Source organism: Culex quinquefasciatus, chromosome 1 (assembly GCF_015732765.1).
Source record: "Culex quinquefasciatus strain JHB chromosome 1, VPISU_Cqui_1.0_pri_paternal, whole genome shotgun sequence".
NCBI classification, from domain to species: Eukaryota; Metazoa; Arthropoda; class Insecta; order Diptera; family Culicidae; genus Culex; species Culex quinquefasciatus.
Window position 1 is genome coordinate 112,404,928 of NC_051861.1, and position 26,193 is coordinate 112,431,120.

A 26,193-nucleotide genomic window follows, 5' to 3' on the forward strand; every position below is an offset into this window, starting at 1 on the left:
ACAAATTACGACCGATGATCGAGAAAATCTTGATATTGCTCGATAAGCTCGTTTTCAAAACTTAAAAATTCATCATTTTCAAAAATTTTGAAAAGCTCAAATTTTTTTTAAAAAATTCGCAGAAAATTAAATCTGCTTTATCTGCTAATGTTTCTTAAACGCCCTTATCCTGCCTGATAATCATGCTCTCTGTCGTCATTGATACTTTATTTTTGAAATTTAAAAAGTTTTTGGATTGATTAATAATTTTTTTTAGAGATTTTTATATTTTTTTTCTAAATATTTTGGAATTTTTTAAATTTTTCAAAATTTTGATATTTTAAAAATATATTTTTTGAAATTCTTGATTTTTTTTAGAAATTTTTAAAAATTATGATATTTTTGAATGTTTTTTAGAATTTTTGAAATTTTTAAAATTTTAGAATTTTATAAAACTGTGAAATTCTTGAAGCTTTATAAAAAAATAAATTTTTGAAATTTGTAATTTTTTTTCATATTTTAAAATTTTGTAAGTAATTTAAATTGTATGAAAAAAAAGAAATGAATTAAGGTTTTAAAATTTTGTTAAATAAAATTTTAAAGATTTTTTAATTTTTTAGAATTATTTTTTTAAATTTTATTTTGATTTCTTTTTCATTTTATTTTTTTCAGAAATTTTATGATACTAAAAAAATATGTTTTATTTTTTTTTTAATTTCTGAATTTTGTTAAATGTTTGATATTTATAAAAAAAAACTTGAAATTTTTAAAATTTCTGAAATTTAAAAAAAATAATTTTAATTCTTTTTGCTATTTTTGAAATTTTATAAAATTTTAATTTAAAAAAAATTCGATATTTGTAAAAAAAACCAAAATAAAAAAAATAGCTCGGGTGAGTTTTCAAAAAGCCGTATTTACCATTGGCTCTTACGTCTCTTTGAAAACTAATCCGAGATAGGTTTTAAAATTAAAAAAAAACTTATTATTTTCAAATTTAAAAAAAAGTTTTATTTTTTAGTGTTTTAAATTGTTTGGAATTGAAAAGGAATTAATTTAGTTTTAAAAATGTTGTTATTTTATTTTACATTAAAAAAATTAGAATCTTCCAAATATTCCGCTTAAATAAACAAATATTCAACTAATTAAAATTTTACAAAAATTGGAAATATTCAGATTTTTAGATGTTTTTTTTAATTAAATAAAAAATGAAATTTTTACAATGTTTGATATTTAAATAATAAAAAATAAAATTCTTGAAATTTTTGAAATTTCTGAAATTTTTAAAAGCTCAGTGGAAAAAATATAATTTAACCTAAAAATTACGAACTCTTCGTCAAGCGGTATACGCACTTCGGAAGGAACCGGTCAAGAAAAAAATCAAATGGACAGCAGCGGCAGCGAAAGCAAGCCAGAGAGGGTGAAGAAAAGCCCCAAGAAAACGCTCCTTCTCCTTTGTTCTGCTGTTCGTTAAGCCGTTTCTTGACCCCTTTTCTTCCGATCTGCATACTAGCCTTCACAATGCAAACAAAGATGCTGTCACAGTCCTGCGAGTTATGTTGGCAGACATATCGGGCGGTCAGTCAAAAAAAAACGTTACTTAATCCACCTTAAGGTGGTTGGTGCCTTCCTCGCATTCATGTTGTATTAGGTTGTATTTACGAATTAATTTAAGAGTTTTTTTTTTAAATTTTTTTTAGTTTTTTTTTAATTTTTTTATAATTATTGATTTTACTTGAACAGCAATTTTCAATTCTTTTTTTACCAACTCTCCAAAATAAAGGAGAAAAGTTCCATGAGTTATATATTTCAGTAAAAAGTTCGTGTAAATCCTTGTCGAGACAAAATGATGCAGCAACATAATTAATACAGATTTTTTCCAGAAGAGACGCAGACACTGCTTAAGCAATATGGCAACCGGGCGATACGAATGCAAGGGGGTGTGGCTGCCAATCCCCCGCGTGGTCAGATCAAAATCCCTACGCATGCTGCGCGACTCTCGCGCGTAAGTAAAAAGATCCGGCCTTTGAGGTTATGCAAAAATCACCCTTTTTTGTAGCTACAAAAAAACTTTTTCTTGGCATAACTTTAAAAGTACTTCATTAAACAGAATAAAATTTAATAGAGTCTTAGGGGACCCCAAAACGAACAGAATAAGGCGGTCAGCCAGTTCTGAGATAATCGCGTGGAAAAAAAATCACGTCTACACACATCCCCACAGACATTTGTTCAGAATTCGATTCTGAGTCGATAGGTATAAGTGAAGGTATATCTAGGAGGTGTATTTAAGAAGTTCATTTTTCGAGTGATTTTATAGCCTTGCCTCAGTGAGATGAGGAAGGCAAAAAACAGCTAGAAGTCGCATAACAAAACACTTTTGCTAGAGAGAGAGATAGCAAATTTGATGCAAACAAACCCCCAGCTGTAACGTAAACATACTTTAAATGTGTAGGTAAATTTCTGACTAGAAAAAAAGCTAAAATTTTAGAGACTTTAAAATTTTTAGATTTTTTTTTGAATTTTTTTTCTTCAATTTTTAAATTTAATTTAATTTTGGAAATAAAAAAAAAATATTTTCAAAATTCTTAAAATTTTAAAAATCTTTGAAATTTTTGAAAATTTAAATAAAAAAAAAAATTATAAAATACATATAAATTATATATGGCGATTGTCCACGCTCCATACAAAAAGTTTTTTTGTATGGACAATTGTCCATGAGGGGGTTGAGATTTACAAAAAATGTCCACGTGGTTTGTGGACGGTCCCTTTAGAAGTTTATTAAAAAAAACTCTAGATTTTATGAGTGACATTTTTAATTCTCGCCTTCCCTCTCCAATCCAGAGCAAACCCTACTCAAGTTCCAGCTCTTCCAGCGAGCGACAGTGCTGCCGGATGTAGTTCTCCATGACGTCGGAAATCGGGCACGTCACCATGGTCAGCTTTCGCAGCTGGGACAGATTCCGGCAGATGGCACTTAGCGCTACCTCACCGAGCAAGACGCACTCAAGGTGGACCTCTCGCAGGGACGAACACACCTCTAGCAGGGCACCGAACGCATCGTCGGAAATTTCGTGGAACCTTGAACATTTGAGGTACCTCAAACGTGTGAGGGGCTTGTTGGTGCTGGGACTCGGGCCGGTTTCACTGGCTACGATCATATCCAGCGATAGCATCTCAAGCAGCTCCAGTGACTCCAACGCGGTCAGAAAGTCCGACCAGCACGCGAGAATGCACGCCTTTAGGCTCAGGATGCGAAGATTTGGTAGCGTGGCAAACCATTGCTGGGCGGAAGTGGCGGGGATTTCAATGAACGACAAATCTAGTTGTTTAAGGTTTTGGTGCTTCTCGTGGAACGAGCTCGATTGGATCAATGTGAAGTTGTCTTCGAAGCCGCACAGGTTGAAGGTTTGCAGCTTTGGGGTTTTGGAAAGGAAGGAAACGTCCAATTGGGCTGCAAAAATCAAGAGAAACTGCAATTTTGGAAGCAGTTGACCAATTTTGATGAGCATCTGAAAATTATTGATTTGAAGTTATTCTGCATAATAAAGGTCAAAATATGTTTTACCGGTGCATTTTCCTCGTTGAATTCCATCATGTCCGAAATATCGACGTATTCCAGAGACCGATGACTTTCGAATAGATCAATCAGCAGACTGTTGTCCACAACTCCTTCTTCGATCAGCATAAGCTTTTTCAGCTCGATTTGATCAAGGGACATAATTTGAGACAGAAATATGTCCGAACAGTTGGCCGTCAGCTCCTTCAGCGTGGTTTGGAAATCGGCCACCATTTCTGCCATTTCGTCCGGCTCCGCAGCGGACGTATAACCTGCGCTGTCGGACCACGTGATCTTTAGCGCATTGACCGGACTTTTGGAGAAGAGCTTCCGGAAAATCTTCAAGTATTTCGCGAAATCGAGAATGTCCTCCAGGATCAGCGTTTCCAGCTTGTTCAGACGAAAATCTGGCCTGCCGGATCGTTTACCGTTCAAAATGCACCCAATCAGGGCGAATCGTCGGAGGTTCGGCGTATGTTTGAGCATTCCCAATAGGTCGGACAGTTCAATCGGATGAAAACGTTCCATTTCGAAGTGCTCGATCTTGATTTCGGTTAATCCTGGTCCGAACGAGTGCCACCAGGATCCGATTCTTTTGATCGAAACGAACGAAGCTTTCGTCACCGGAAGCAGACAGTCCGGGTTAACCTTCTGATACGCAGTACGCGAACAGAACGCCACCGTAATTTTGGCCAGCAACGCCGGGCAACCGTCCACGATGTCCCTCCAGCGGCGGCAAACCAGCCGCACTTTTGGCAGTCGGCCATCCGGCAGATTCCGGAACACCTCGATCCAAATCTCCGTCGGCAGCTCGGGCAGATCCGGTTGTTGGGTGGTGTTTCCAACGGGACGAAGCCCCCGCCGGCACCGGTCACAGAACCAGAAGAGACCGTCGCTGGTGGTTAGTGTGATGCCGCCGGAAAAGGTCGCACAGCGCGCGTGGACGGTTCCGCCGCAAGGGCCACTGCAGCGAACGGCCGAGCTGTCCTCCGGCGAGCGGGTTTGGCCACAAAGTTCGCAAGATTCCATCGCGGAGTCGACGCGGAACGAAACGGTTCTGTAGGGTTTGTTTGGGTTAATAACCTGAAATGTTTCAGCCTTTTCGCGCTTCGCGCGTTTTAGCTTGACGTGCGAAATATTTCACACCACAAAAAAGCGCGCGAACTTTTGCAAGCAGAACCGTCCGTCGTCGTTCCGAAATGGAATCTGCCAAGAAGCGCAAACTGGATGTGGAACCGCCGACGCTGCCGGTGGAGATTTGGATCGGGATTTTTGAACGTTTGTCCGCCTGGCAGCTGCTGAGGGTGCGACTCGTTTGCCAACGCTGGCGGGACATCGTGGACGGCAGCCGTGGTTTGGTGGCCAAATTCACGGTCAGATTTGTACCGCAGTTCATCGATCGCGAGTACCAGCCCGGCCATCTGTTTCCTGCGACCAAGGTGTTCATGAAACAGGTGAAAATCGCCGCCGTTGGTTGCTGGTGGGCGCCGTTTGGAGCGTATCTCACCGATATCACCCTGGATGAGGGCAAGATCATGCTCCGGAACTTGTTGACCATGCTGAGGGCTACGCCAAACTTAAAGTACCTCAATCTGTACGACGCCTCAGTTGAATGTCACGAAGCCAATCCGGTTCCGGACTTCCGGCTGGACAAACTGGAAACGCTCTGCATCGACAGCGTCAATCGAGAGGAGAATCTGGAAGTGTTCCGACAAATTTGTCCCAACGTTAAAAATTTGAAAATCGTCACCAACTACACCTCGTTCCACGATCAGCTCCCTTTTCTGCGCCACGTGGTTGACTTTGTGGGCGTTTGGAACACCTCGTTGGAGCAACTCGAAACCGACGGCGTAGATCTGATGCTGATCGAGCTGACCCAGCTGCCTCAGTGGAACCTGAAGGGGCTCATTCTGCAGGGCGTTGAACTCGAAAACGTCTCCTCATTGATCAACTTTTGCCGGATGAATCCGGCTTTGGAAATCCTTCGCGTGGAATCGGCAATCTCGTGTGGACCGGTAAGGTCCTGGAGTTAGATATTCAGTCAACAATCAGCAAACATCTATTTTACAGGAACTCGACGAAATCGGCCAGCTGCTTCCAAAGCTGACCAATCTCATGCTAACTTTCAAGCATAGGGCCGAAATTCAGCCAACCTTCCTGACCCCGCTCGCTGCCGGCCTGCGCATTCTGAAACTTTCCGCTGAAGACTCGGACTTCCAGATCATCAACTTTGCCGGACTCGAGTGTCCGCACCTGCAATCGCTCGATCTCAACGGGATACATTTCGATGGCCCTCGTCTGCAGACGTTCCTGGCCGGCTCGCCCAAGCTTCGCATCCTCTCGCTGACCAGCTGTAATTTCTGCTGCTGGAGGGACCTTTTCCGAGCGATCGGAACCTGCAAACGGCTCCTGCAACATTTGTGCATCTCCAGGGTGACCGTCTCGCAAATGTCCAGCGACCACGGCTTCCTGGACTACCTGGACGAGATGCGGCACCTGGGGCTGTCCAGCTGCAAAATGTCCCAGGAAATGGTGAGCACGCTGCTGCGGCTGTGCCCGCAACTTGAGGTGCTGCACCTGCACGCAATGCAGCTAACCGACGCGGAAGTGGTGCACGTGCTGTGCCAAAAGCTGCGCCACCTGGTGCGTGTGAAAATCGAAAATTGCGCGATTTCCGACCAGGCCGTCAACTCCATTCGTCAATGTTGCGTCGTTCAGCAGAAACTTGAGATCATCGAATTTTGAGACGACCAGTTTAATTAATATGAATACTTTGAAAATAAAATAAGTTATGAAAAAAAAGCTGTCTTCTTGACCCCTTTCCTTTCGAGCTGCGTACTGGCCCTCAAAATTTAACGCGCGAAGCGCGAAAAGGCTGAAACATTTCAGTTTATTAACCCAAACAAACACGTTTCGTTCCGCGTCGACCCCGAAATGGAATCGTGCAAAATTTGTGGCCAAACCCGCTCGCCGGAGGACGTTTCCGCAGTACGTTGCAGTGGCCCTTGCGGCGGAACCGTCCACGCGCGCTGTGCGACCTTTTCCGGCGGCATCACCCTAACCACCAGCGACGGTCTCTTCTGGTTCTGTGACCGGTGCCGGCGGGGGCTTCGTCCCGTTGCAAACACCACCCAACAACCGGATCTGCCCGAGCTGCCGACGGAGATATGGATCGAGGTTTTCCGCAATCTGCCGGGTGGTAGACTGCCAAAAGTGCGGCTGGTTTGTCGCCGCTGGAGGGACATCGTGGACGGCTGTTCGGCGTTGCTGTCCAAGATTACGGTGGCGTTCTGTTCGCGTACTGCGTATCAGAAGGTTAACCCGGACCGTCTGCTTCCGGTGACGAAAGCTTCGTTCATTTCGATCAAAAGAATCGGCTCCTGGTGGCACTCGTTCGGACCAGGATTAACCGAGATCAAGATCGAGCACTTCGAAATGGAACGTTTTCATCTGATTGAACTGTCCGACCTGCTGGGCATGCTCAGACATACGCCGAACCTCCGACGATTCGCGCTGATTGGGTGCATTTTGAACGGTAAACGATCCGGCAGGCCAGATTTTCGTCTGAAAAAGGTGGAAACGCTGATTCTGGAGGACATTCTCGATCTCGCGAAATACTTGAAGGTTTTCCGAAAGCTCTTCTCCAAAAGTCCGGTCAAGGCGCTAAAGATCACGTGGTCCGACAGCGCAGGTTATACGGCCGCTGCGGAGCCGGACGATATGCTGGAAGACTTTCAAACCACGCTGGAGGAGCTGACGGTCAACTGTTCGGACTCACTTCTGCTTCAAATTATTTACCTTGATCTAACCGAGCTGAAAAAGCTTACGCTGATCAGAGAAGGAGTTGTGGACAACAGTCTGCTGATGGATCTATTCAAAATTCATCAGTCGCTGGAATACGTCGATATTTCGAACATGATGGCATTCAACGAGGAAAATGCTCCGGTAAAACATATTTTGACCTTTATTAAAAATATACAGAATAATTTCAAACAATTATTTTTCAGATGCTCATCAAAATTGGTCAACTGCTTCCAAAGTTGCAGTTTCTCTCGATTTTTGCAACCCACGTGGACATTTCCTTCCTCTCCAAAACCCCAAAGCTTCAGACCTTTAAACTGTACGGCGTCGAACGCAGCTTCAAATTGATCCAATCGAACTCCCTCCACGAGAAGCACAAAAACCTTAAACAACTCGATTTGTCGGTGATTAAAATCCCCGCTACTCTTGCCCAGCAATGGTTCACCACGCTACCAAATCTTCGCATCCTGAGCCTAACTGCGTGCAAGATCGGGTGCTGGTCGGACTTCCTGGCCGCGTTACAGTCACTGGAGCTGCTGGAGAAGCTATCGCTGGACATGACTAAAGCCGGTGAAACCGGCCCGAGTCCCAGCCCCAACAAGCCCCTCACACGTTTGAGGTACCTCAAATATTCGATGCACAATGAAATTTCCGACGATGCGTTCGGTGCCCTGCTAGAGGTGTGTTCGTCCCTGCGGGAGCTCAAACTCGAGTACGTCTTGCGCGGCGAGGCAGTGCTGAGTGCCATCTGCCGGAATCTGCCCCTGCTGCGAAAGCTGACCATGGTGGCGTGCGCGAAATCGAACGTCATGAAGAGCTACATCCGGCAGCATTGTCGCTCGCTGGAAGAGCTGGAAGTTGAGTAGGTTTTGCTGCCGGATTGGGGAGGGAAGGCGAGAAATAAAAATGTCACGTTGATGAAAATAATTTGGGTTGTTCTTTTTCTGAAAAATTGTGTAAAAATTCCTACATTCGATAAGGCTAGTATGGAGATCGGAAACAGCTTTACGAACAGCAGAACAAAGGAGAGGGTGAAAAAAGCCCCAAGAAATCGCTCCCTCTCCTTTGTTCTGCTGTTCGTAAAGCTGTTTCTTGACCCTTTTTGGCCAATCGCAGTTTTTCTCATAGTTTTACGATTTTTCTAAAACAAACATTTTACAACGTTAGTTTTTGCCCTGTATGCCTCCATAGCGGCACTTTTTGGTCTCAATTTTGACATATTCGGAATCCTCGAACAATTTCACGTAAGTTAGAAGTATTGAAGTTGTAATTTTAATTTAAAAAATAATTAAATAAAACATTTTTGAAAAAAGAAATAGATCTTATTTTCCCCATGATCAATACGTCAAATTCTGTATCAAGTAGACTTGTTTTACCCCTAATCCGACAAAATGCTAAATAATATTTTCATAAATGGCATTTGTTACAATCAAATTCAAAATTACAACACCTCAATCTAATGTAAAATTTTCTGAGGATTCCGAAAATGTCAAAATTGTGACCAAAAAATGCCGCTATGGAGGCCTACAGGGCAAAAACTAACGTTGTAAAATGTTTGTTTTAGAAAAATCGTAAAACTATGAGAAAAACTGCGATTGGCCAAAAAGTTAATACCGTAGGCTTATAGTCCATGAAATTCCCCAACTTTTGACCTATGGGAGTATGGGTGTTGGAGGCTGTTGCAAAAAGATATTAAGATTTTAAAAACATCCATTTTTGGCAGTAATTTGCAAAAGCTAAGAGAAAAAGTCAAACCAATCCTGGATGTCTATAGCACATTTTGAAGGGCGTCAAAAGACCATTCGAATGCATCAAAGAGAGTTGGAATTGAAGAAGTTTTACGGAAATGAGAGCTACTTTAAAAAAATTTATGTTTTTTGGACCGTTAACTTCGAAGCCCGTTTTACCCCACTTCCCTTTGTCGTAGAGGGCTCATATTTGGCATGAGTTCATCTCATGTATAGACAAACAAACCCTGAAAGTTTCATCCAAATCGGAGCACCTCGATACGACCTGTTTCACATCGGGGAAAAACTCGCTCTTAAGTATTTAGGAATTTAAGAATTTAAAAATTTAAGAAAAACTTTTAAACATTTGTACCAGCCTTGTTTTATAATTTCCTAATTTACTAATTTTGTGATTGCTTTATTTCCTAATAGCCTAATTTTATAATTTCCTAAATTTTTCAATTTCCTAACATCCAAATTTACTTATTTCCTAATTTCCTAGCATCCTAATTTCCAAATTTTCTAATTACCAAATTTCCCAATTTCCTTACATCCTATCTTCCTATTTTTTTATTTCCTAATTTCCTAATTATCAAAATTCCTAATTACCAAATTTCCTATCTTCCTAATTTTATAATTTTGTGATTTCCTTGAGATATGAGCTCAATTTCTTAATTTTCTAATTTCCTAAATTTCTCAATTTCCTAACATCCAAATTTCCTAATTTCTTAATTTCATTCTTTCATTATTACATAATTTTCTAATTTCTTAACCTCCTAATTGGGTCCTAAAATGAAGCTTAGATTGCTGTTTTAATTGTTTACAGCGATTGTTATATTACGTAGTTTGCTACCACGCCATAGTTACGTAGTTTGTGCACACTCCATTCTAAACGTCATTCATTCATCCATAGGCTCTCTCATTCTCTCTCTTTTCCATTCATTCTTTATCCGAGTGTCGAGCAAGAAAGACCGATTAATAAAGCTCAGTTTGTTAAGTTGAACAAGTTGTTGTCAATCGATTACCAAATAAAACATGGTGTCAGAAGCACTCGTGGATTAAAAGTGATTTCCGGCGTCATTTGATATCGCGGAAGTGTCTAGTGAGGAGAAACCCGGTCCGAGCGGCGAAGAAAATCATTTGCGGAGGTGATCGAACGAACTTGTTTGATCCTGTCCAGCGCCATATTTTTCCTGTCGTCGTGCCGGAGCTGTGTGTTTTCCCAGAAGAAATGAACGCGAAGCAGTTTACCCAATTTATGGGGAAGGTGCAGGAATTGATTGGTTCGATTCAGAAGGCACAGGAAACGAAGCCAGCGGTACAAGTGGCTGCAAGTGCGGGTCCAACGGCTGTGCCCCTTCCACCGTCGCTTGAACTGGAGGGAGATATGGAGAGGAATTTTGAGTTCTTCGAAGAAAGCTGGAAGTTCTATGTCAGTGCAGTTGGCATGGACACGTGGCCGGAGGATCGAAATGAGCAGAAGACCAGCATCTTGCTTTCAGTGATCGGAAGGGACGCGCTGAAGAAGTACGCTAACTTCGAATTGACGGACGCAGAGAAGAAAAATCCAGGGCTGGCGTTAGCGGCGATTAAAAGGAAAGTTGTGCGAGTGCGGAACAAGTATCTGGACTGGTTCGACTTTTTCTCAGTTTCGCAAAATCCCGAAGAGAGTGTCGACGACTATGTGTGCCGGGTGAAGTCTCTCGCGAAGATCTGTAAGTTCAACGCCTTGGAAGCTGATATGATCAGATACAAGCTGGTAACCTCTATCAAGTGGGTGAACCTGCGTTCGAGATTGGTCACTATGCCCGATCTAACGGAAGCACAAGCTGTTGATTTCTGTCACGCGGAGGAGATAGCCGAACGTCACCCCCTCACCGAAGAACAGCAATACGTCACGGTCAACAGGTTGAAGCGGAAGGCGAGGAGGTGCAAATTTTGTGGTGAACAGCATGACTTCACCAAGGGAGTCTGCCCAGCTCTCGGCAAGAAATGCTATCGATGTGGTGGCAAGAATCACTTCGAGGTTGTGTGCAGAGCAGAACGGCGAAAGAAGCAAAAACGACGATCTCGAAGGCAGATGGCGTACAACGGAAGCAGTACCGACGAAGAAACGGAGACGGAGTCAACAAGCAGCGAAAGCGGTACAGTAGGAAAGGTGTCCGCCGGAAGTGGCAGCATTGCAGCGAATCTGGACATGTGTATCGCGGGAAAGTGGCAGTCAGTGCAGTGTGAGTTGGATACTGGAGCGAGCACTAGCCTCGTGGGACGCAGTTGGTTACAGCGGATGACCGGACAAGACATGAACGAGCTGCAACCATCTAAGTATCGGCTTCGTGGTTTTGGAGGTGCGGAAATTCCTGTGATCGGTCAGACGGAAATCCAATGTCGACAATACGGCCGTAAGTACTACCTGGTTCTGCAAGTTGTCGATGTTGACCATGGTCCGCTACTGTCGGCAAATGTTTGTCGTACTCTGGGCTACTTGAAGTTCAGCAACAAGACTCAGTTCAAACTGCCGAAACCTGCTGATACTCAACGAAACATCTACCGCATTGAAGCTCAACACACGACATCACCTGGCGTTCTGAAGGTTTACGAGTTAACAAGCACGCAACCGGTGAGATGTAGGTGTTTCACGGCAGCCAAAGGCAAATGTTCCAGTTCACGTGCGGTAAGGCTCGAGTAATTCATGCTGTAGTCCAGGACACCGAACCTTGCACCGAACAGATTTGTCGAGACTTGGTGAATCATGAACCACGTAAAGAACCAAACACGCCCAAGATACCACACCAAATCTCGACTCCAATCATCGATCCGTTTGAAGTGGAGCAATCCCAGAGCGACTTTTGCACGAAAAAAATTCCGAGGAGGCATAACTGGTTTTGGAACGACAGACATCAGAGACGTCGAGAAGAGTAGTTTTTAGTTTCAGCGATGTATTTTTTTTATTCCTTTTGCATTTAGTTTCAGTTTTGATTACTTTTCTTTTATACAACAGGGAGGATGTTATATTACGTAGTTTGCTACCACGCCATAGTTACGTAGTTTGTGCACACTCCATTCTAAACGTCATTCATTCATCCATAGGCTCTCTCATTCTCTCTCTTTTCCATTCATTCTTTATCCGAGTGTCGAGCAAGAAAGACCGATTAATAAAGCTCAGTTTGTTAAGTTGAACAAGTTGTTGTCAATCGATTACCAAATAAAACAGCGATAAAGCTTATTTTTCTGAGTACAATGACCCTTTGTACAACCACAAAGAGTTTAAAATGGATTTTTAAATCAATTTGGAAAAAATAACCACGCGGTCCTTCTTGACAGAAAAGTTCCTTCTTGGCAGCTCGTTCCAAGGGGACCATAGTTGATCCATCAAAAAAATTTTGTCTTGTCAATAATTTTTTTGCTTTAAAATGAAAAATAGTGATCAGAAATGGTTTTTAATCGTGTTTTTTACCGTTGTACATAAAAATTGACAAAGGGCTTTAGTACCCAATTCATAATTTCAGCTATTAAAGTTTTACTCCTTGTTATACCGGCTCACATCTCTCCTTTTAATTTCTCGCTAGGTCGATTAATTTTCAAATGCCACCCTAGCGAAAGGGACCGAGTGGGGCACAAAACGCTCAAAAAGGCCGTTGAAATATTTCAAGCAAAACGTCAAATCCACTCAAGCAACAGAAGGGTCAAATTCAATTTGATTTGCTTAGAAACCATTCACCGTGCAACGTGAAAAAGTCGATCGGAAGAGAAGCAGCGTTGATTTTGAGAATCAGCAAGTTTTGTGTTAAAATTGAAAAGAACGCGACTTAATTTGTCTTAAAAATGGATCAGGTATAACTACATTTTCTGCGTCAATTCCGAAATTTAACAATTTCCCCCAGGATTCGTCCGAACCTCGCGAGGAACCGACGGCGGAAACCTCCACCGATTCCGGCGTCGCCATGGAAACCACCACGACTCGGGACGAGGGCAACAGTTCGACCGAGTCGGAGCCGGAATCCGAACCCAGTCCGGTCGCCGCGGACATTGTGGCCGAGGTGCGCGAGCTGTACCGCAATGCCAGCAAGCTGGACGTGCTGATCCGGCTGGTGCAGAGCCGCACGGTGGAGCTTCGGTACCAGCGGCAGCTGCAAATTTGCCAGGCTGCGTTCGAGGAGGGAGTTAAGGAGAAGACCCGGCTGCAGCTCGACCTGGCCTACTACGACAAGATGCTGGCGGTGCTGCAGCGAGGGGCGTGCGAGGCCAAATCGCAGCTGGCGACGGTCACGCAGCAGCACGGCGAGGCGGTCCGGATGGTGGAGAAGCTGGATTTGAAGCGGACCGAGCTGATTCGGGAGGAGCAGCTGATCAAGGCGGAACTGGCCGGGTACAGGGAGAAGTTTGAGGAGATGCAGCGGGAGAGTAAGGGGGGGAGCTTCTTGTTGGTTTGAAATTTGGAGAAAATCTATTTTTTCCTTTTTCAGTGCAAGACCGCGCAACCCGCTTTGAGGCCGACCGTCGGCGATGCGACCAGCTGCAGGTCCAGCTGGACAAGCTGACCGAGGCGAACAAAGCGTATCAGAAGACGGTGAGCGACTCCGAGGTCAAACAGCGCTCGATGGTTTCCGCTCATTCGGCGCGGCTGAACGAGATGGAGAACCTGCGGGCCGACCTGGAAGCCAAGTTGAAGGACGCCCAGGACCGGATTGAACGCGAGCAGCGAGCCAACGCGCTGCTCAAGGAGCACACGGACACGGTGCTGCAGGAAAAGACCCAACTTGCGATGGATCTGGCCATGGTTGAGAACCGAATCGCCGCAATGGAAGCGGATTTCAACCGAGAGACGGCGGCCCTTGAGGCCAAGTGGAAGGCAATGGTCGAGGAAGAGACCGCGAGGATGAACGACAAGATCGCCGAGATGGTCCGCGCGACGCAGGAGCTCACGGCCGAAAAGGACTCGCTGGTGGCCAAATTGGCCAAGCAGAAGGAAGCAACCGCAGAGATGGAGGCGAAACTCGGCGGAATGCAGACCATTCTGGACGATCGCAACAACGAGATTTTCTCGCTGCACTCCAAGATCAACGCCGAGCAAAAGCGATTCGAAGAGGCCAAGCAGCAACACTCGCAGGAAACAGCCAAATCCAACAACCAGCTATCAAATCTGCTCAAAGAATCCACCGAAAAGGACTCCAAAATCGCTCGTCTCGAGCAAAACATAACCGATCAGAACAACGCCCTCTCCACGATCAAGTCACAGCTCGCGTCAAAAGACGCCGAAATCAACCAGCTCAAAGAACAACACCTCAACGTAAACCACTATCAGGCCGAAATCCGGCAGCTGGAGGCTCAACTCGAGAAGCGACGTGCCAGCACCGAAACCGGAAACCTGACCGCCCAAATCACGTCCACGCCGGCGAGCATCCTGGACAGCAGCGACGAGCTGCCGGCCAAGCGGAGCTGCATTTCCCCCAGCTATTCCACCTTCCAGGGTAGCGTCCAGCGGCGGTCGTTCTTCAAGCGATCGGCGTCCGTGACGGCCAGCGCCAACTTGATGAACCTGAACCTGAACGTGAGCTCGGTGGTGAGTTGGTGGGAGGGGGAGGGAATGTTGTAACTGTGTGCGTGATTGAGTTGTTTTCCTTTGCAGAGCACCGTCAACGTGGACGACGAACCGATGGACCTGGGGAATCTGTCCAGCGTTTCGGCGGCTTCCTCGTCGGTTCGTCCAGTGAAGCCGTTCTTCCGCAGGGAGAAGAAGTAGCTTTGGATTCTTTTTGATAGTTAGTTTTTCTTGTTGTTGATTACATATCGTGCTATGTACAGAACATGTTTTCGTTGAATTGTTAGTAATTTGTAATCCCTGCGATTGTTTCCATGATTGTGCAAAACTCATTTCTCATTAGAATAAACCACTCGGGTGTGAGATAGACATCTCTCTCTCTCTCTCTTTGTATTTCTTAATGTTTTTATTTATACCTCTTGCACCTGGTACACTGAACGGATCGTGCCGGACACCTCGGATCATTTCCATAATGATCTTTAAGGCCACACCGGTAACATTCACCCGTGGTGGGTGGTCCTCTTGAGGAGCTCTGGACGTTGAAAAGTTCACTCTTCTGACCGCCACCGTGCTCGCTGTATGCAGGAGTTGATCCCGATTTGCCTTCCATCAGCATCGACTGTTTTTTCACAGATTCGTACGAACTGACCACTCGAGTAACATCGTCCAGCGTGAGCTTTTCCTTCTGCAGCAATTGTTGTTTCAGTTCGACCGGAGCGTACAGGATCACTTTGTCAATAACAGCGAGTGAACGGCTTTCTTCCAACGTGGTGCCGAAATTACACTTCTGAGCTACTTCTAGCGTCCGCCACAGAAACTTCTCCATGGTTTCCTCAACTTCAGGTTTCAGGTTCCAGAAAGTGTTCCGCTCACACGCCTCATGCTGCTTCGGCGAGAAGTATTCATTAAGCTTCTCGATGGCCACTTTGAACGGGTCAATATTCTTGGCTTTATCCTCCTCCACATCAGCCCCCGGAAGCGAAGCGAAAACTTCCTGGACATCTGGTCCAGCTTTTGCCAGAAACACATTCTTGACCCGGGGCCTAGGCCGGGTCGCATTTTTCTCTTCATTTGCCGCCGCGATGTACTGAAAATTCCGCTTATATTCGAGTGCCGAGAGCGAGACGGCCCAGAGGGCTTGCACGTTTATGAGTTGGCATGAGAATCAGCACATTACCACAACCTTATCATAGAATGAACGGGTAACGGTTCCTTTAAGTGTCCTCCTCCCGCTGGCATGTTGTGCAAAATTCAATTTTCGGAGTATTTTGGGTTCGACGGTTGTGTTTTGTTTAGTTTTTCCTTTCCTTTTACTTTGAAACATTTCAGCCTTTTCGCTCTGCGCGCTCAATTTGACAGTTGAACGTTTCACACGAACAAATTTGTGCAATCAGAACATAACCAAACTTTTCGGCACACTCAGCAAACGTCAAACCCGGCAAAGATCCGGCAGCCATTTTGTGTGGTTTGACGTTTGCGGAGGGTGCCGAAAAAAGGTAAACAAATCTCTTCGTGCATCAGCCAATTTAAGATTTCAGTAAAACTAACTCCAAAAGAATCGTTTTTCAAAGCTCGCCTATCGCCGTTCCGTGCCGCAATCCGAAATGTAATCCTGCGAAAAATGTGGCCAGGAGGTCACGCTGGACAGCGTTACCGTGACCTGCGCAGACCGATGCGAACGAACCTTCCACGCGGCCTGTGTCAATCTGTCCGCTGCCGTAGCAGATTCATTGGCGGCCGACGACGGCCTGCGCTGGTTCTGCGACCAATGCCGGCGCGGAAACAAGCGAAAGTTGGCGAGCACGGCGCTCCAACGGGATTCGCCGCAACTACCGGCGGAGATCTGGGTCGAGATTTTCAAGCAGCTGTCCAGTTGGCAGCTGCTGAGGGTGCGGCTGGTCTGCCGTCGCTGGCGGGACATCGTGGACGGCAGCTTGAACGCCAGATTCACCGCCAGGTTTCCGAAACTGCTCATCATCGATCGCGAGTACCAGCCGGTCCAGCTGCCGCTTCCCGCGATCGAGTTTTACTTCGATCAGACGCGAATCGCCGCCGTCGGTTCCTGGTGGGCGTCGTTTGGACCGAATCTTACCGGAATTACCATGGTTGAGTGCAAGATTATGCTACCGAACCTGCTGGCCATGCTGCGACAAACGGTCAACTTGACGCGACTGGAGCTGCACGAGGTCATTGTGGATATGTACGAGGCGAATCCGGTTCCGGACTTCTGGCTGGACAAGTTGCAGCTGCTCGCCATCGAGGGCGTCAATCGAGCGGAGAATTTGGAGCTTTTTCGGGAGATTTGTCCTAATCTGGGATACTTGCAGCTCGTTTCGTGCTACCTTGACGAACGGAGCGAGGCTTATCTGCGCCACGTCGTTGACTTTGTGGCCGTTCGGCACACCAGTTTGAACAGCTTGGAAGTCGATGGTGATGATCTGCTGCTGAGCGAGCTGATCAAGTTGCGCCAGTGGAAGTTGGAGAAGCTAGTCTTGAGGAGTGGAGATTTTGCGTTTGGCAACGTACGTGCTTTGGTTGAACTATGTCGGATGGTTCCGTGGTTGGTGGAACTAGGTGTAGAACCGGGCGTCTCGGCTTGGCAGGAAATTACACGAATTGGCCAACTCCTTCCGAATCTGAAGAAGCTCGAGCTGACTCTTAAAGGATACCACCAGAACAAACCATCGTTTCTGACCCAGATGACCGGCCTGCAAGTTCTCCAGCTTAAATACGACACCTTAACCACATGGTTCCTCGATTTCGACGGCATCGTCTGCCCTCATCTGCACACACTCGTCCTCGAGCACATCAACTGCGTGGACTCTTGCCTTGCGCAGTTCCTCGCCAGCGCGCCAAAACTCCGAGTCCTCTCGCTGAGCTGGTGCAAGTTCGACTGCTGGACGGAGATCTTCCGAACGATCGCCCCATGCCGACGGCTGCAGCGACTCACGCTCAAGTGTATCGAAGCCGACGACTACAACCGGTGCTTCTTCGACTACCTGGACGATCTGCGGTACCTGGAGGTGCACAAGTGCGACGAAATACCGCAGGAAATGCTGGCCACGCTGCTCAGCCTGTGTCCGGGGCTGGAGGAGCTCGTCCTGACGTGCTTGGCGGACAAGATTGACGGGGAAATTCTGCGTGTGATTTGCGGAAAGCTGCACCGGTTGGTGCGGGTGAAGATCATCGGGTGTGAACTGTCGGAACGGGATGCCGGCTACGTTCGGGCCAATTGTCACGTCCTGGAGTCGGTTCAGATCGCGGAATCTTTTGTTTAGTATTGTTCTATTGTTGATGTGTTTTCGTTTCTCGTAGGTACATGAAATAACATTTTATAATTCTTAAATCGGAATGTATTATTTCACCAGCGCGCGATAAAGGCCTCGGCATAAACCACGTGGCAAATTGAGAAAAATATTCAGAAAATCATTACTACAAATATTATAATTCCAGGGTTGTTACGGGAAAGTCGAAAAAAAATCCGCGCCAAATCCGCGCCGACCGAAACCTCAATCCGCGCCATATAAAAAAAAATCGCGATCAACATTCAAGAAATGTTATTTCCAAAGAAAAAAACTAATACAGAAAGTATTTGATAGAAAAATGAAACTCGTTTTATGTTTGAAGGAATGAAATCAAAAAATCATTTTAAAAAATACCTCAAGAGACGTCAAGAAAAGTGTAAAAAAAAAGTCTTTTTGCAAATCTGAGGGACACTACAATAACTTTGACCAATATAAACAAAATAAAAAATTATAAACCAATATAAACAAAATTAAAAAATCTAATAAATGAAATTTTACTTCAAAAATATAAGCTCAAAATCTAAAATTTCATATAATTAAATTTTAGATATAAAAATTCTAAAAATTCTAAATCTATGAATTTTAATACAGATTATATTTCAAATTCCTCACTAAAATTGCATTCCGAAACAAATTGCATTTAAAATATTTGAAATATTTTCTTCTAAAAATTTAAGAATTCGAGAATTTAAGAATTTAAGAATTTAAGAATTTAAGAATTTAAGAATTTAAGAATTTAAGAATTTAAGAATTTAAGAATCTAAGAATTTAAGAATTTAAGAATTTAAGAATTTAAGAATTTAAGAATTTAAGAATTTAAGAATTTAGGAATTTAAGAATTTAGGAATTTAAGAATTTAAGAAAATTTTATTTGAGATTTCCGTTTTTTTGTTTGCAAAATTGTTCTAAATTTAATATTTTTTAGTTTTTGTAGCAGGCCTTGACCTGCACAGCTGATGCAAGTCAGTTCAATCCCGACTAGCAAACCAGTCGGATGCAAATAAACAGTTTTTCCGCTACAACTAACTGTCTTTCTGTTGCATAGCAACGTATTTAACAATTGGCGACGAGGATGGGATAAAATTTCTCGGAAAATTCTCGAAGCTCTCAAACCCTCAAGAAGTCATCAAGATGACCGATCCGGACTTGAAGAACGCGATTTTGCGGCTGACGGACATATTGGCCAAGCAGCAGGAGACCCTCGAACGGTTGCAGAACCCGGGTCATCCGGCTGGCGGCGCAGAACGGATCGTCGAGTCGCTGGCAAGCGGAATTCAAGAGTTCCAGTACGATCCGGATGCCGGAGTCTTCTTCGATGGCTGGTACGGGAGGTACGAGGACGTTTTCACCAAGGACGGCAAGGACCTCGACGACCCCGCTCGAGTGAGGTTGCTTCTACGGAAGCTTAGCACGCCCGTCCACGAAAAGTACACCAACACGGTTCTTCCCAACCATCCCCGGGATTTCACGCTGGCGCAGACCGTTGCGAAGCTCAAGAAGCTCTTCGGCCGGCAGAAATCCGTTTTCCACGCCCGTTACCAGTGCTTGCAGTACGCCAAGAACGACGCGGATGACTTCACGACCTATGCTGCCACGGTGAACAAACACTGTGAAGCGTTCCAGCTCTCCAAGCTTTCCTCGGACCAGTTCAAAGCGCTCCGGTTCGTCTGTGGACTCCAATCGCCACGGGACGCGGACATACGAGCCCGACTGATCTCCAAGCTTGAAGCCGACGAAACCGCAGCTGTCGAAGCAGCTGCAGCAGGCGCTGCCGCCGGCGACGCTGGCGCAGCAGGCGTTGCTGCCCGAAGCAGGGTGACCCTGGAGAACCTCGTGGAAGAGTGCCACCGTGTGGCCAACCTGAAGCAGGACACGCTGATGGTGGAGAACAAGGATGCACGCAACGTCAACGTTGTGTCTCGCAACCAGAAGAAGCCTGCCTCGCAGGGGAAACCAAAAACCCCGAAAACGCCCTGTTGGAAGTGCGGGGACAACCACTACGTTCGAGAGTGTCCGTTCGCTTCGCACACCTGTTCCAGATGCAAGCAACAAGGACACAAAGAGGGCTATTGCTCCAGCAACAAGCCCACCACCTCGAAGCAGACGAAGCCCAAGGAGAACGTGAGGTCGAAAGGTATCTTCACGGTCTGCAACATCGGAAGCAAGCGGAAGTTCGTTCCGGTCGAGCTCAACGGCACAGCAGTCAAGCTCCAGCACGACTCGGCGTCCGACATCACCATCATTTCGCAAGAAACATGGACCAGCATCGGACAGCCAGCCGCTCGACCCACCGACGAATCTGCTGTCACGGCTTCCGGAAGCAGCCTCAACCTTCTCGCCGAGTTCCAGACCGAGATCACCATCGGAGGCGTCACCAAGCGTGGACGCATCTTCATCTCGGACAGCGCCGAACTCAACGTCCTTGGCATCGAGACGATGGATCTTTTTGATCTGTGGTCTATTCCGATCAACAACTTGGTCAACGCCGTGCACCAACGCCCCGACCAAGTCATCGAGCAACTCAAGCAGCAGTTTCCGGAGGTGTTCCGAAGCACGCTGGGTAGATGCACCAAAGCGCAGGTGAAGCTGTACCTCAAGCCCGACGCACGTCCAACCTACTGCCCGAAGCGACCAGTGGCGTACGCCGCTCTTCCGAAGGTGGACGCAGAACTGCAGCGGCTCCAGGACAACGGTATCATCTCGCCAGTTCAATTCTCGGACTGGGCAGCTCCGATAGTCGTCGTGCGCAAGGCGGACAACGTCTCCGTCAGGATTTGCGGTGACTACTCGACGGGGCTGAACAACGCGCTTGAATCTGACCGTCACCCGCTGCCTCACCCCGACGACCTCTTCGCGGAACTGGCTGGCGCACACTTCTTCACACATCTCGATTTGTCTGACGCCTACCTGCAGGTCGAGGTCGAAGAGGAATCGCGAAAGCTGCTCACCGTGAACACGCATCGTGGCCTGTTCCAGTACAACCGACTGCCGCCTGGAGTCAAGCCGGCGCCTGGAGCCTTCCAGCGCATCACCAACAGCATGGTTGCCGGCATTCCTGGAGTCAAGACGTACCTGGACGACATCCTCATCGCTGGCCGCACCAGAGAGGATCACGATCGCAGTCTTCGCGCTGTTCTCGAGCGCGTGCGTGAGTATGGCTTTCACTTACGCATCGAAAAGTGCCGTTTCGCCCTGCCACAGATCAAGTTCCTCGGACACATCGTGGACAAAGACGGCATTCGGCCCGATCCATCCAAAACGGAGGCCATCGCCCAGATGCAGCCGCCGAAGGATGTCCAGCAGCTGAGGTCCTACCTCGGCGCAATCAACTACTATGGACGGTTCGTGAAGCAGATGAAGCAACTCCGGGCTCCCCTGGACAACCTGCTCAAGAAGGACGCACCCTGGCGCTGGTCCGCAGAATGCCAGAAATCGTTCGAGCAGTTCAAGGCCATCCTGCTTTCCGATCTGCTGCTCACCCACTATGACCCGTCCAAGGAGATCGTTGTCGCAGCAGATGCATCGAAGTACGGCCTCGGCGCCGTCATCATGCACCGATTCCCGTCCGGTGAGGTGAAGGCCATCGCGCACGCCTCTCGCTCACTGACGCCAGCGGAGATGAACTACGGACAAGTGGAGAAGGAAGCCCTGGCCCTGGTTTTCGCTGTCACGCGATTCCACAAGATGCTGTACGGACGCCACTTCCTCCTGCAAACCGATCATCAACCGCTGCTCAAGGTATTCGGCTCGAAGAAAGGCATTCCTGTCTACACGGCGAATCGTCTTCAACGCTGGGCCTTGACGTTCCTGCTGTACGACTTCGACATCCAGCACGTTTCGACGACGGCTTTCGGCTACGCTGATTTCCTCTCCCGGCTGATGTCATCCCAAAGCCGGCCAGACGAGGATTACGTGATTGCCGCCGTCTACGTCGAATCCGAAGCCAGAGCCATCCTCGACGACTCAATCAGCAACCTTCCAGTCACTCACAAGATGATCGTGGCTGAGACGCGAAAGGATCCAGTTCTCCAGCAAGTGGTGAGTTTCCTCAACGAAGGTTGGCCAGCGAGCGCCAAGCTGATTGCTGACCCTGATGTCAGAAAGTTCTTCGCTCGGCGCGATGGACTCCAAGTCGTCGACGACTGTGTGATGTTCGGCGATCGGATCGTCGTGCCCCTCAAGTTCCGCAAACGGATCATTCGCCAACTGCATCGTGGACACCCAGGGATGGACCGCATGAAGTCTCTGGCCCGCAGCTACGTTTACTGGCCGAACGTAGACGACGATGTGGTGCAGTTTGTTCGCCAGTGCAAACCGTGCGCTGCTGCAGCGAAATCCCCGACGAAGGCGACCCTCGAGTCGTGGCCTCTCCCGGACAGGCCGTGGCAACGTGTCCACATCGACTACGCTGGACCAGTCGATGGTTACTACTACTTCGTCATCGTGGATGCCTACTCCAAGTGGCCCGAGATCTTCCGCACTCGTGCCATAACCGCAACTGCAACCCTGGACATGCTTCGTGAGACCTGTTCCTGTTACGGCAACCCGGACGTCCTGGTCTCAGACAACGGAACGCAGTTCACCAGCGGGCAGTTCGAGGAGTTTTGCCGTGCAAATGGTGTCGCCCATCTCCGCACTGCGCCCTACCACCCGCAGTCAAACGGCCAAGCGGAGCGATTCGTTGACTCACTCAAACGTGGCCTCAAGAAGTTGAGTGAGGGGGAAGGCTCGCCCACACTGGAGCACTTGCAAACGTTCTTGTCGGTGTACCGTTCCACGCCCAACCGGAACACACCGAACATGACGTCTCCAGCTGAAGCATTCCTTGGACGACCCGTGCGCACCACACTGGATCTGCTGAAGAAGCCTGTTTCTGCCACGCCGGTCGCCGTCAACCACAAGCAGAACGAGCAGTTCAACCGTCGGCATGGAGCCGTCAAGCGCGAGTTCAAGGACGATGACCTGGTCTACGCCGAGTACCACCAGCGCAACACCAAGTCCTGGATTCCTGGCCGTGTCGTCGAACGGAAAGGTTCCGTCAACTACATCGTGCAGCTGGACCTGGAAGGAAGACAGAGGATCGTGAGTTCGCACGTCAACCAGTTACGCCCTCGCTACGATGCTGAAGTTCCTGACCAAGTCCAACAACGTTTACCGTGGGAGATCCTGATCGAAGAAGCTCGACCGATGCTGCTAGCCGACCAGGAAGAACCTGAAGTTCCCATCGAGATCGACATTCCTGTTCCAGACAGTCCCGCACCACCGGCCCTGCCTGGAACCGAAGATCCACTGGAAGGTGGATCTGGCACAAACCACTTTGTGCTGCCTGAAGAAGATGCCGTACCCGCCGACAAGCCCGTAACGTCGCCGAAGCCGCCGACACCGGTACTTCCTGTTGGTCCACGACGTCCCATTCGACCATCCAGAATTCCACGGTGGCTGAATTTGTACGACATCTCTTAAGGGGGAGATGTAGCAGGCCTTGACCTGCACAGCTGATGCAAGTCAGTTCAATCCCGACTAGCAAACCAGTCGGATGCAAATAAACAGTTTTTCCGCTACAACTAACTGTCTTTCTGTTGCATAGCAACGTATTTAACAGTTTTCAAATTTTATTTTTTTATTTAGATTTTTTTAATGTAGATTTTTTTAAATTTTGAATTTTTCATTAAATTTTGAATTTTTGATTTTTTAGTTTTTTGGAGTTTTGAATTTCAGATTTTTAAAATTCTGAATTTAGAAATTTCGGATTTTTCAAATAACGATTTTAGAAATTCGAAAAAAATTTAAGCTAAATTCTCGATTAAATTTTCAAAAGGCCCTATCTGCATAGGAAACCCATGAGGGATAGGTTGTTTTGAAAATTTAATCTAGAATTTTAAAAATTTTGATAAAAAAAAAACTATTAAAATATTAAAAAAAGTTTCGAATTTTTGAAATTTGAATTTGGAACGGTGGAGCATTAATTTTTGAATGTTCTGATCTTTTTTTTTCGCCAAGAATGTTTAAATAAGCATAGGTGCTCACCCGCAGTTGCTACTCTGTTATTGACCAGGATTCCAATTTTCGCCAAGAATGTTTAAATTTAGAAAAAATATTTCTACGGGTAAATCCGGTAAATCCCATCTAAAATTCAAAGGCAAATTGAATATATCCACTATAAAATTGAAAATAAATAAGGCTAAAAAAAACCATTACTCAAAACTCAAAAGAAATTACATATTCAGAGCCGGATATATTAAGAAATGAGTTAAGTGTAGTAATAATTTTATTTAAGAAATTCTCAACCATACATTTAAAAAATAATCTCTACATAATCTTCATCTTAATTTTTCGACGGTTCGTATTAAGAAAATACAAACAAACGTTTTCAGAAAAAAATCTATTAATAAGAAATTAAAATTGCACTCAATGGAAAAAAAAACAAATTCTCGTAATTGGGTACTAAAGCCCTATGTAAATTTTTATGTACAACGGTAAAAAACACGATTAAAAACCATTTCTGATCACTTTTTTTCATTTTAATGCAATTTTTTTTTTGACTGGACAACATTTTTTCGATGAATCAACTATGGTCCTCTTGGAACGAGCTGTCAAGTAGGAGCTTTTCTGTCAAGAAGGACCGCGAGGTTAATTTTTCAAAATTGATTTAAAAATCCATTTTAAACTCTTTGTGGTCGTACAAAGGGTCATTGTACTCAGAAAAATAAGCTTTATCGCTGTAAACAATAATATCAGCAATCTAAGCTTCATTTTAGGACCCAATTCTTCATAATATTTTTCTTATTAACTTGAAAGTAATTCTATCTATTTATCTATTTATTTATCAAAATTGCCATCCGCGCGAAATCCACGCCTGAACAAAATTAGTCAGCAAATCCGCGCCAAATCCGCGCGAAACGCGCCATCCGCGCGATCTGCGCCGTCCGTAACAACCCTGAATTCAAGAATTCAGTAACAACATTTCAAAAGGGCGAAACCTACGATCCTGCCATTTCGGGAAAATCAACATTCAAAATTTTGCAATTCCGATCAATTCCTATTTCCACACAAAAGCATGAAAACCATCAATTTTGTCAAAACGTAATAGAAAATAGCAAAAATTTCATCATAGAGAGCAATTTGAAATTAATTAAGGTGTTTTTGCTATTAAAAATTGAGAAAAACAAATTACGCCTTTTTGAAGAGCGTGCCTCCATTTTCGCCCCATCGTATTCGCCACCCACTCAACCAAAACAACGGTTTAGCCCGTCAGGTTACGCCGCAAAGCAAAAGTAAACAACAGATTCGCCCTTTTGTTTTTTGTTCATTTTTCGGGTTTTTAAAGAAAAAAGTGGTGAAACAACTATTTTATCATTGTGAAACGTTACAGTCAGTGATAATACAGTGATATTTGCAACCTCAGTGATAAAAAAATTGGTCTAGAAAGCCTTCAGACGGAGTCCGATTCAGGCCAAGAATCGTTGAGCCAGGATTGGCCAGGATACACCGTAAGTAGCAAGTTGGTTTGACGATGTGGTCTATATTGAAGTGACGATCCTTGGGGTGTCCCCGCCGGAAGTGGGAGACATGGCACCTGACGACTAGGCCACCCCGCGACACCATCCTGCCTTCTCTATCTTTGCATAGCTTCAATGGTTACGGAGGCGATGATTTTGTACGGCATTCCTCCTAAACCTCCCTACACTAACTTTTTGTCCTGCAACTGTTAGACCCAGAATCCCCGGATGTTCCAAGAACCGGTAAATTATGGACCTTCATATCTAGATTGTGAATCCAGACCAGATCCGATTCTACAATAATTGAAATTAAAAAGTTATGTATTTATGATCATACAAATCTGTGTTTGTTGTGGAATTGTGGTCAGAGACATCAGAAACATACATTTTGATCCATTTTGAGGATTGTCAGGTTAAAATTCACTAAATTATAACGAAAATTTGGTGTTTCTAAATATACGTCGGAACTTGCAGAAAACACTACATTCGCCCTCGTGATTGGATGAAAACACAAGGGCGGAAACTCAATTTGGTTTGTTTTGATTGATGTTGTTGATTAGCCCTTTTGTTTTTTGCTTGTAAAACTACGTATTTTCGGAATTTTGTGATGATGGAGGGTGTTTTAGGATCAGTTTTGTTCGCTTTATATGATTCTGACAAAAACTCAGTTTGTTTACATCTGAGGGTTTCGCCCTATTGAAAAGTTGTTACTGAATTTTAAAATTCAAGAATCCAACAATTAATAAAAATAGGAATTAAAGTACTAAAAAAAGTCACCAATTGGGCC

General features: G+C 45.6%; 4 protein-coding genes across 4 annotated transcripts; all 4 read left to right on the forward strand.

Annotated features, from left to right (window-relative positions):
- The first annotated feature begins 4,731 nt into the window (after positions 1 to 4,731).
- On the forward strand, positions 4,732 to 6,277 carry LOC119771102. The gene is made up of 2 exons (XM_038266495.1): positions 4,732 to 5,547; positions 5,603 to 6,277. Exons 1-2 carry the CDS (start codon positions 4,732 to 4,734, stop codon positions 6,275 to 6,277), a joined length of 1,491 nt encoding a protein of 496 aa, XP_038122423.1.
- Positions 6,278 to 6,466: 189 nt separating this feature from the next.
- LOC119771103 lies at positions 6,467 to 8,199 on the forward strand. Its single transcript, XM_038266496.1, has 2 exons — positions 6,467 to 7,477; positions 7,540 to 8,199. Exons 1-2 carry the CDS (start codon positions 6,467 to 6,469, stop codon positions 8,197 to 8,199), a joined length of 1,671 nt encoding a protein of 556 aa, XP_038122424.1.
- Positions 8,200 to 12,808: 4,609 nt separating this feature from the next.
- On the forward strand, positions 12,809 to 14,995 carry LOC6044786 (myosin heavy chain, non-muscle). The gene is made up of 4 exons (XM_001862210.2): positions 12,809 to 12,894; positions 12,945 to 13,464; positions 13,527 to 14,623; positions 14,690 to 14,995. Exons 1-4 carry the CDS (start codon positions 12,886 to 12,888, stop codon positions 14,801 to 14,803), a joined length of 1,740 nt encoding a protein of 579 aa, XP_001862245.2. The 5' UTR covers positions 12,809 to 12,885; the 3' UTR covers positions 14,804 to 14,995.
- A 4,043-nt stretch (positions 14,996 to 19,038) lies between these two features.
- On the forward strand, positions 19,039 to 23,471 carry LOC119771104 (uncharacterized protein K02A2.6-like). The gene has a single exon (XM_038266497.1). The coding sequence runs from the start codon at positions 19,039 to 19,041 to the stop codon at positions 23,368 to 23,370; it is 4,332 nt and encodes a 1,443-aa protein (XP_038122425.1). The 3' UTR covers positions 23,371 to 23,471.
- The last annotated feature ends 2,722 nt before the right edge of the window (positions 23,472 to 26,193 follow it).

Excerpts from the sequence above, each read along its gene's own strand:
- LOC119771104 (XM_038266497.1), top strand. The coding sequence starts at position 19,039 with ATGACCGATCCGGACTTGAAGAACGCGATTTTGCGGCTGACGGACATA.
- LOC119771102 (XM_038266495.1), top strand. The coding sequence starts at position 4,732 with ATGGAATCTGCCAAGAAGCGCAAACTGGATGTGGAACCGCCGACGCTG. Across the intron at positions 5,548-5,602 it reads CGGCAATCTCGTGTGGACCG|GAACTCGACGAAATCGGCCA; the intron begins GTAAGGTCCTGG and ends TCTATTTTACAG.
- LOC6044786 (XM_001862210.2), top strand. Across the intron at positions 13,465-13,526 it reads TGAGGAGATGCAGCGGGAGA|TGCAAGACCGCGCAACCCGC; the intron begins GTAAGGGGGGGA and ends TTCCTTTTTCAG. Across the intron at positions 14,624-14,689 it reads ACCTGAACGTGAGCTCGGTG|AGCACCGTCAACGTGGACGA; the intron begins GTGAGTTGGTGG and ends TTTCCTTTGCAG.
- LOC119771103 (XM_038266496.1), top strand. The coding sequence starts at position 6,467 with ATGGAATCGTGCAAAATTTGTGGCCAAACCCGCTCGCCGGAGGACGTT. Across the intron at positions 7,478-7,539 it reads TCAACGAGGAAAATGCTCCG|ATGCTCATCAAAATTGGTCA; the intron begins GTAAAACATATT and ends ATTATTTTTCAG.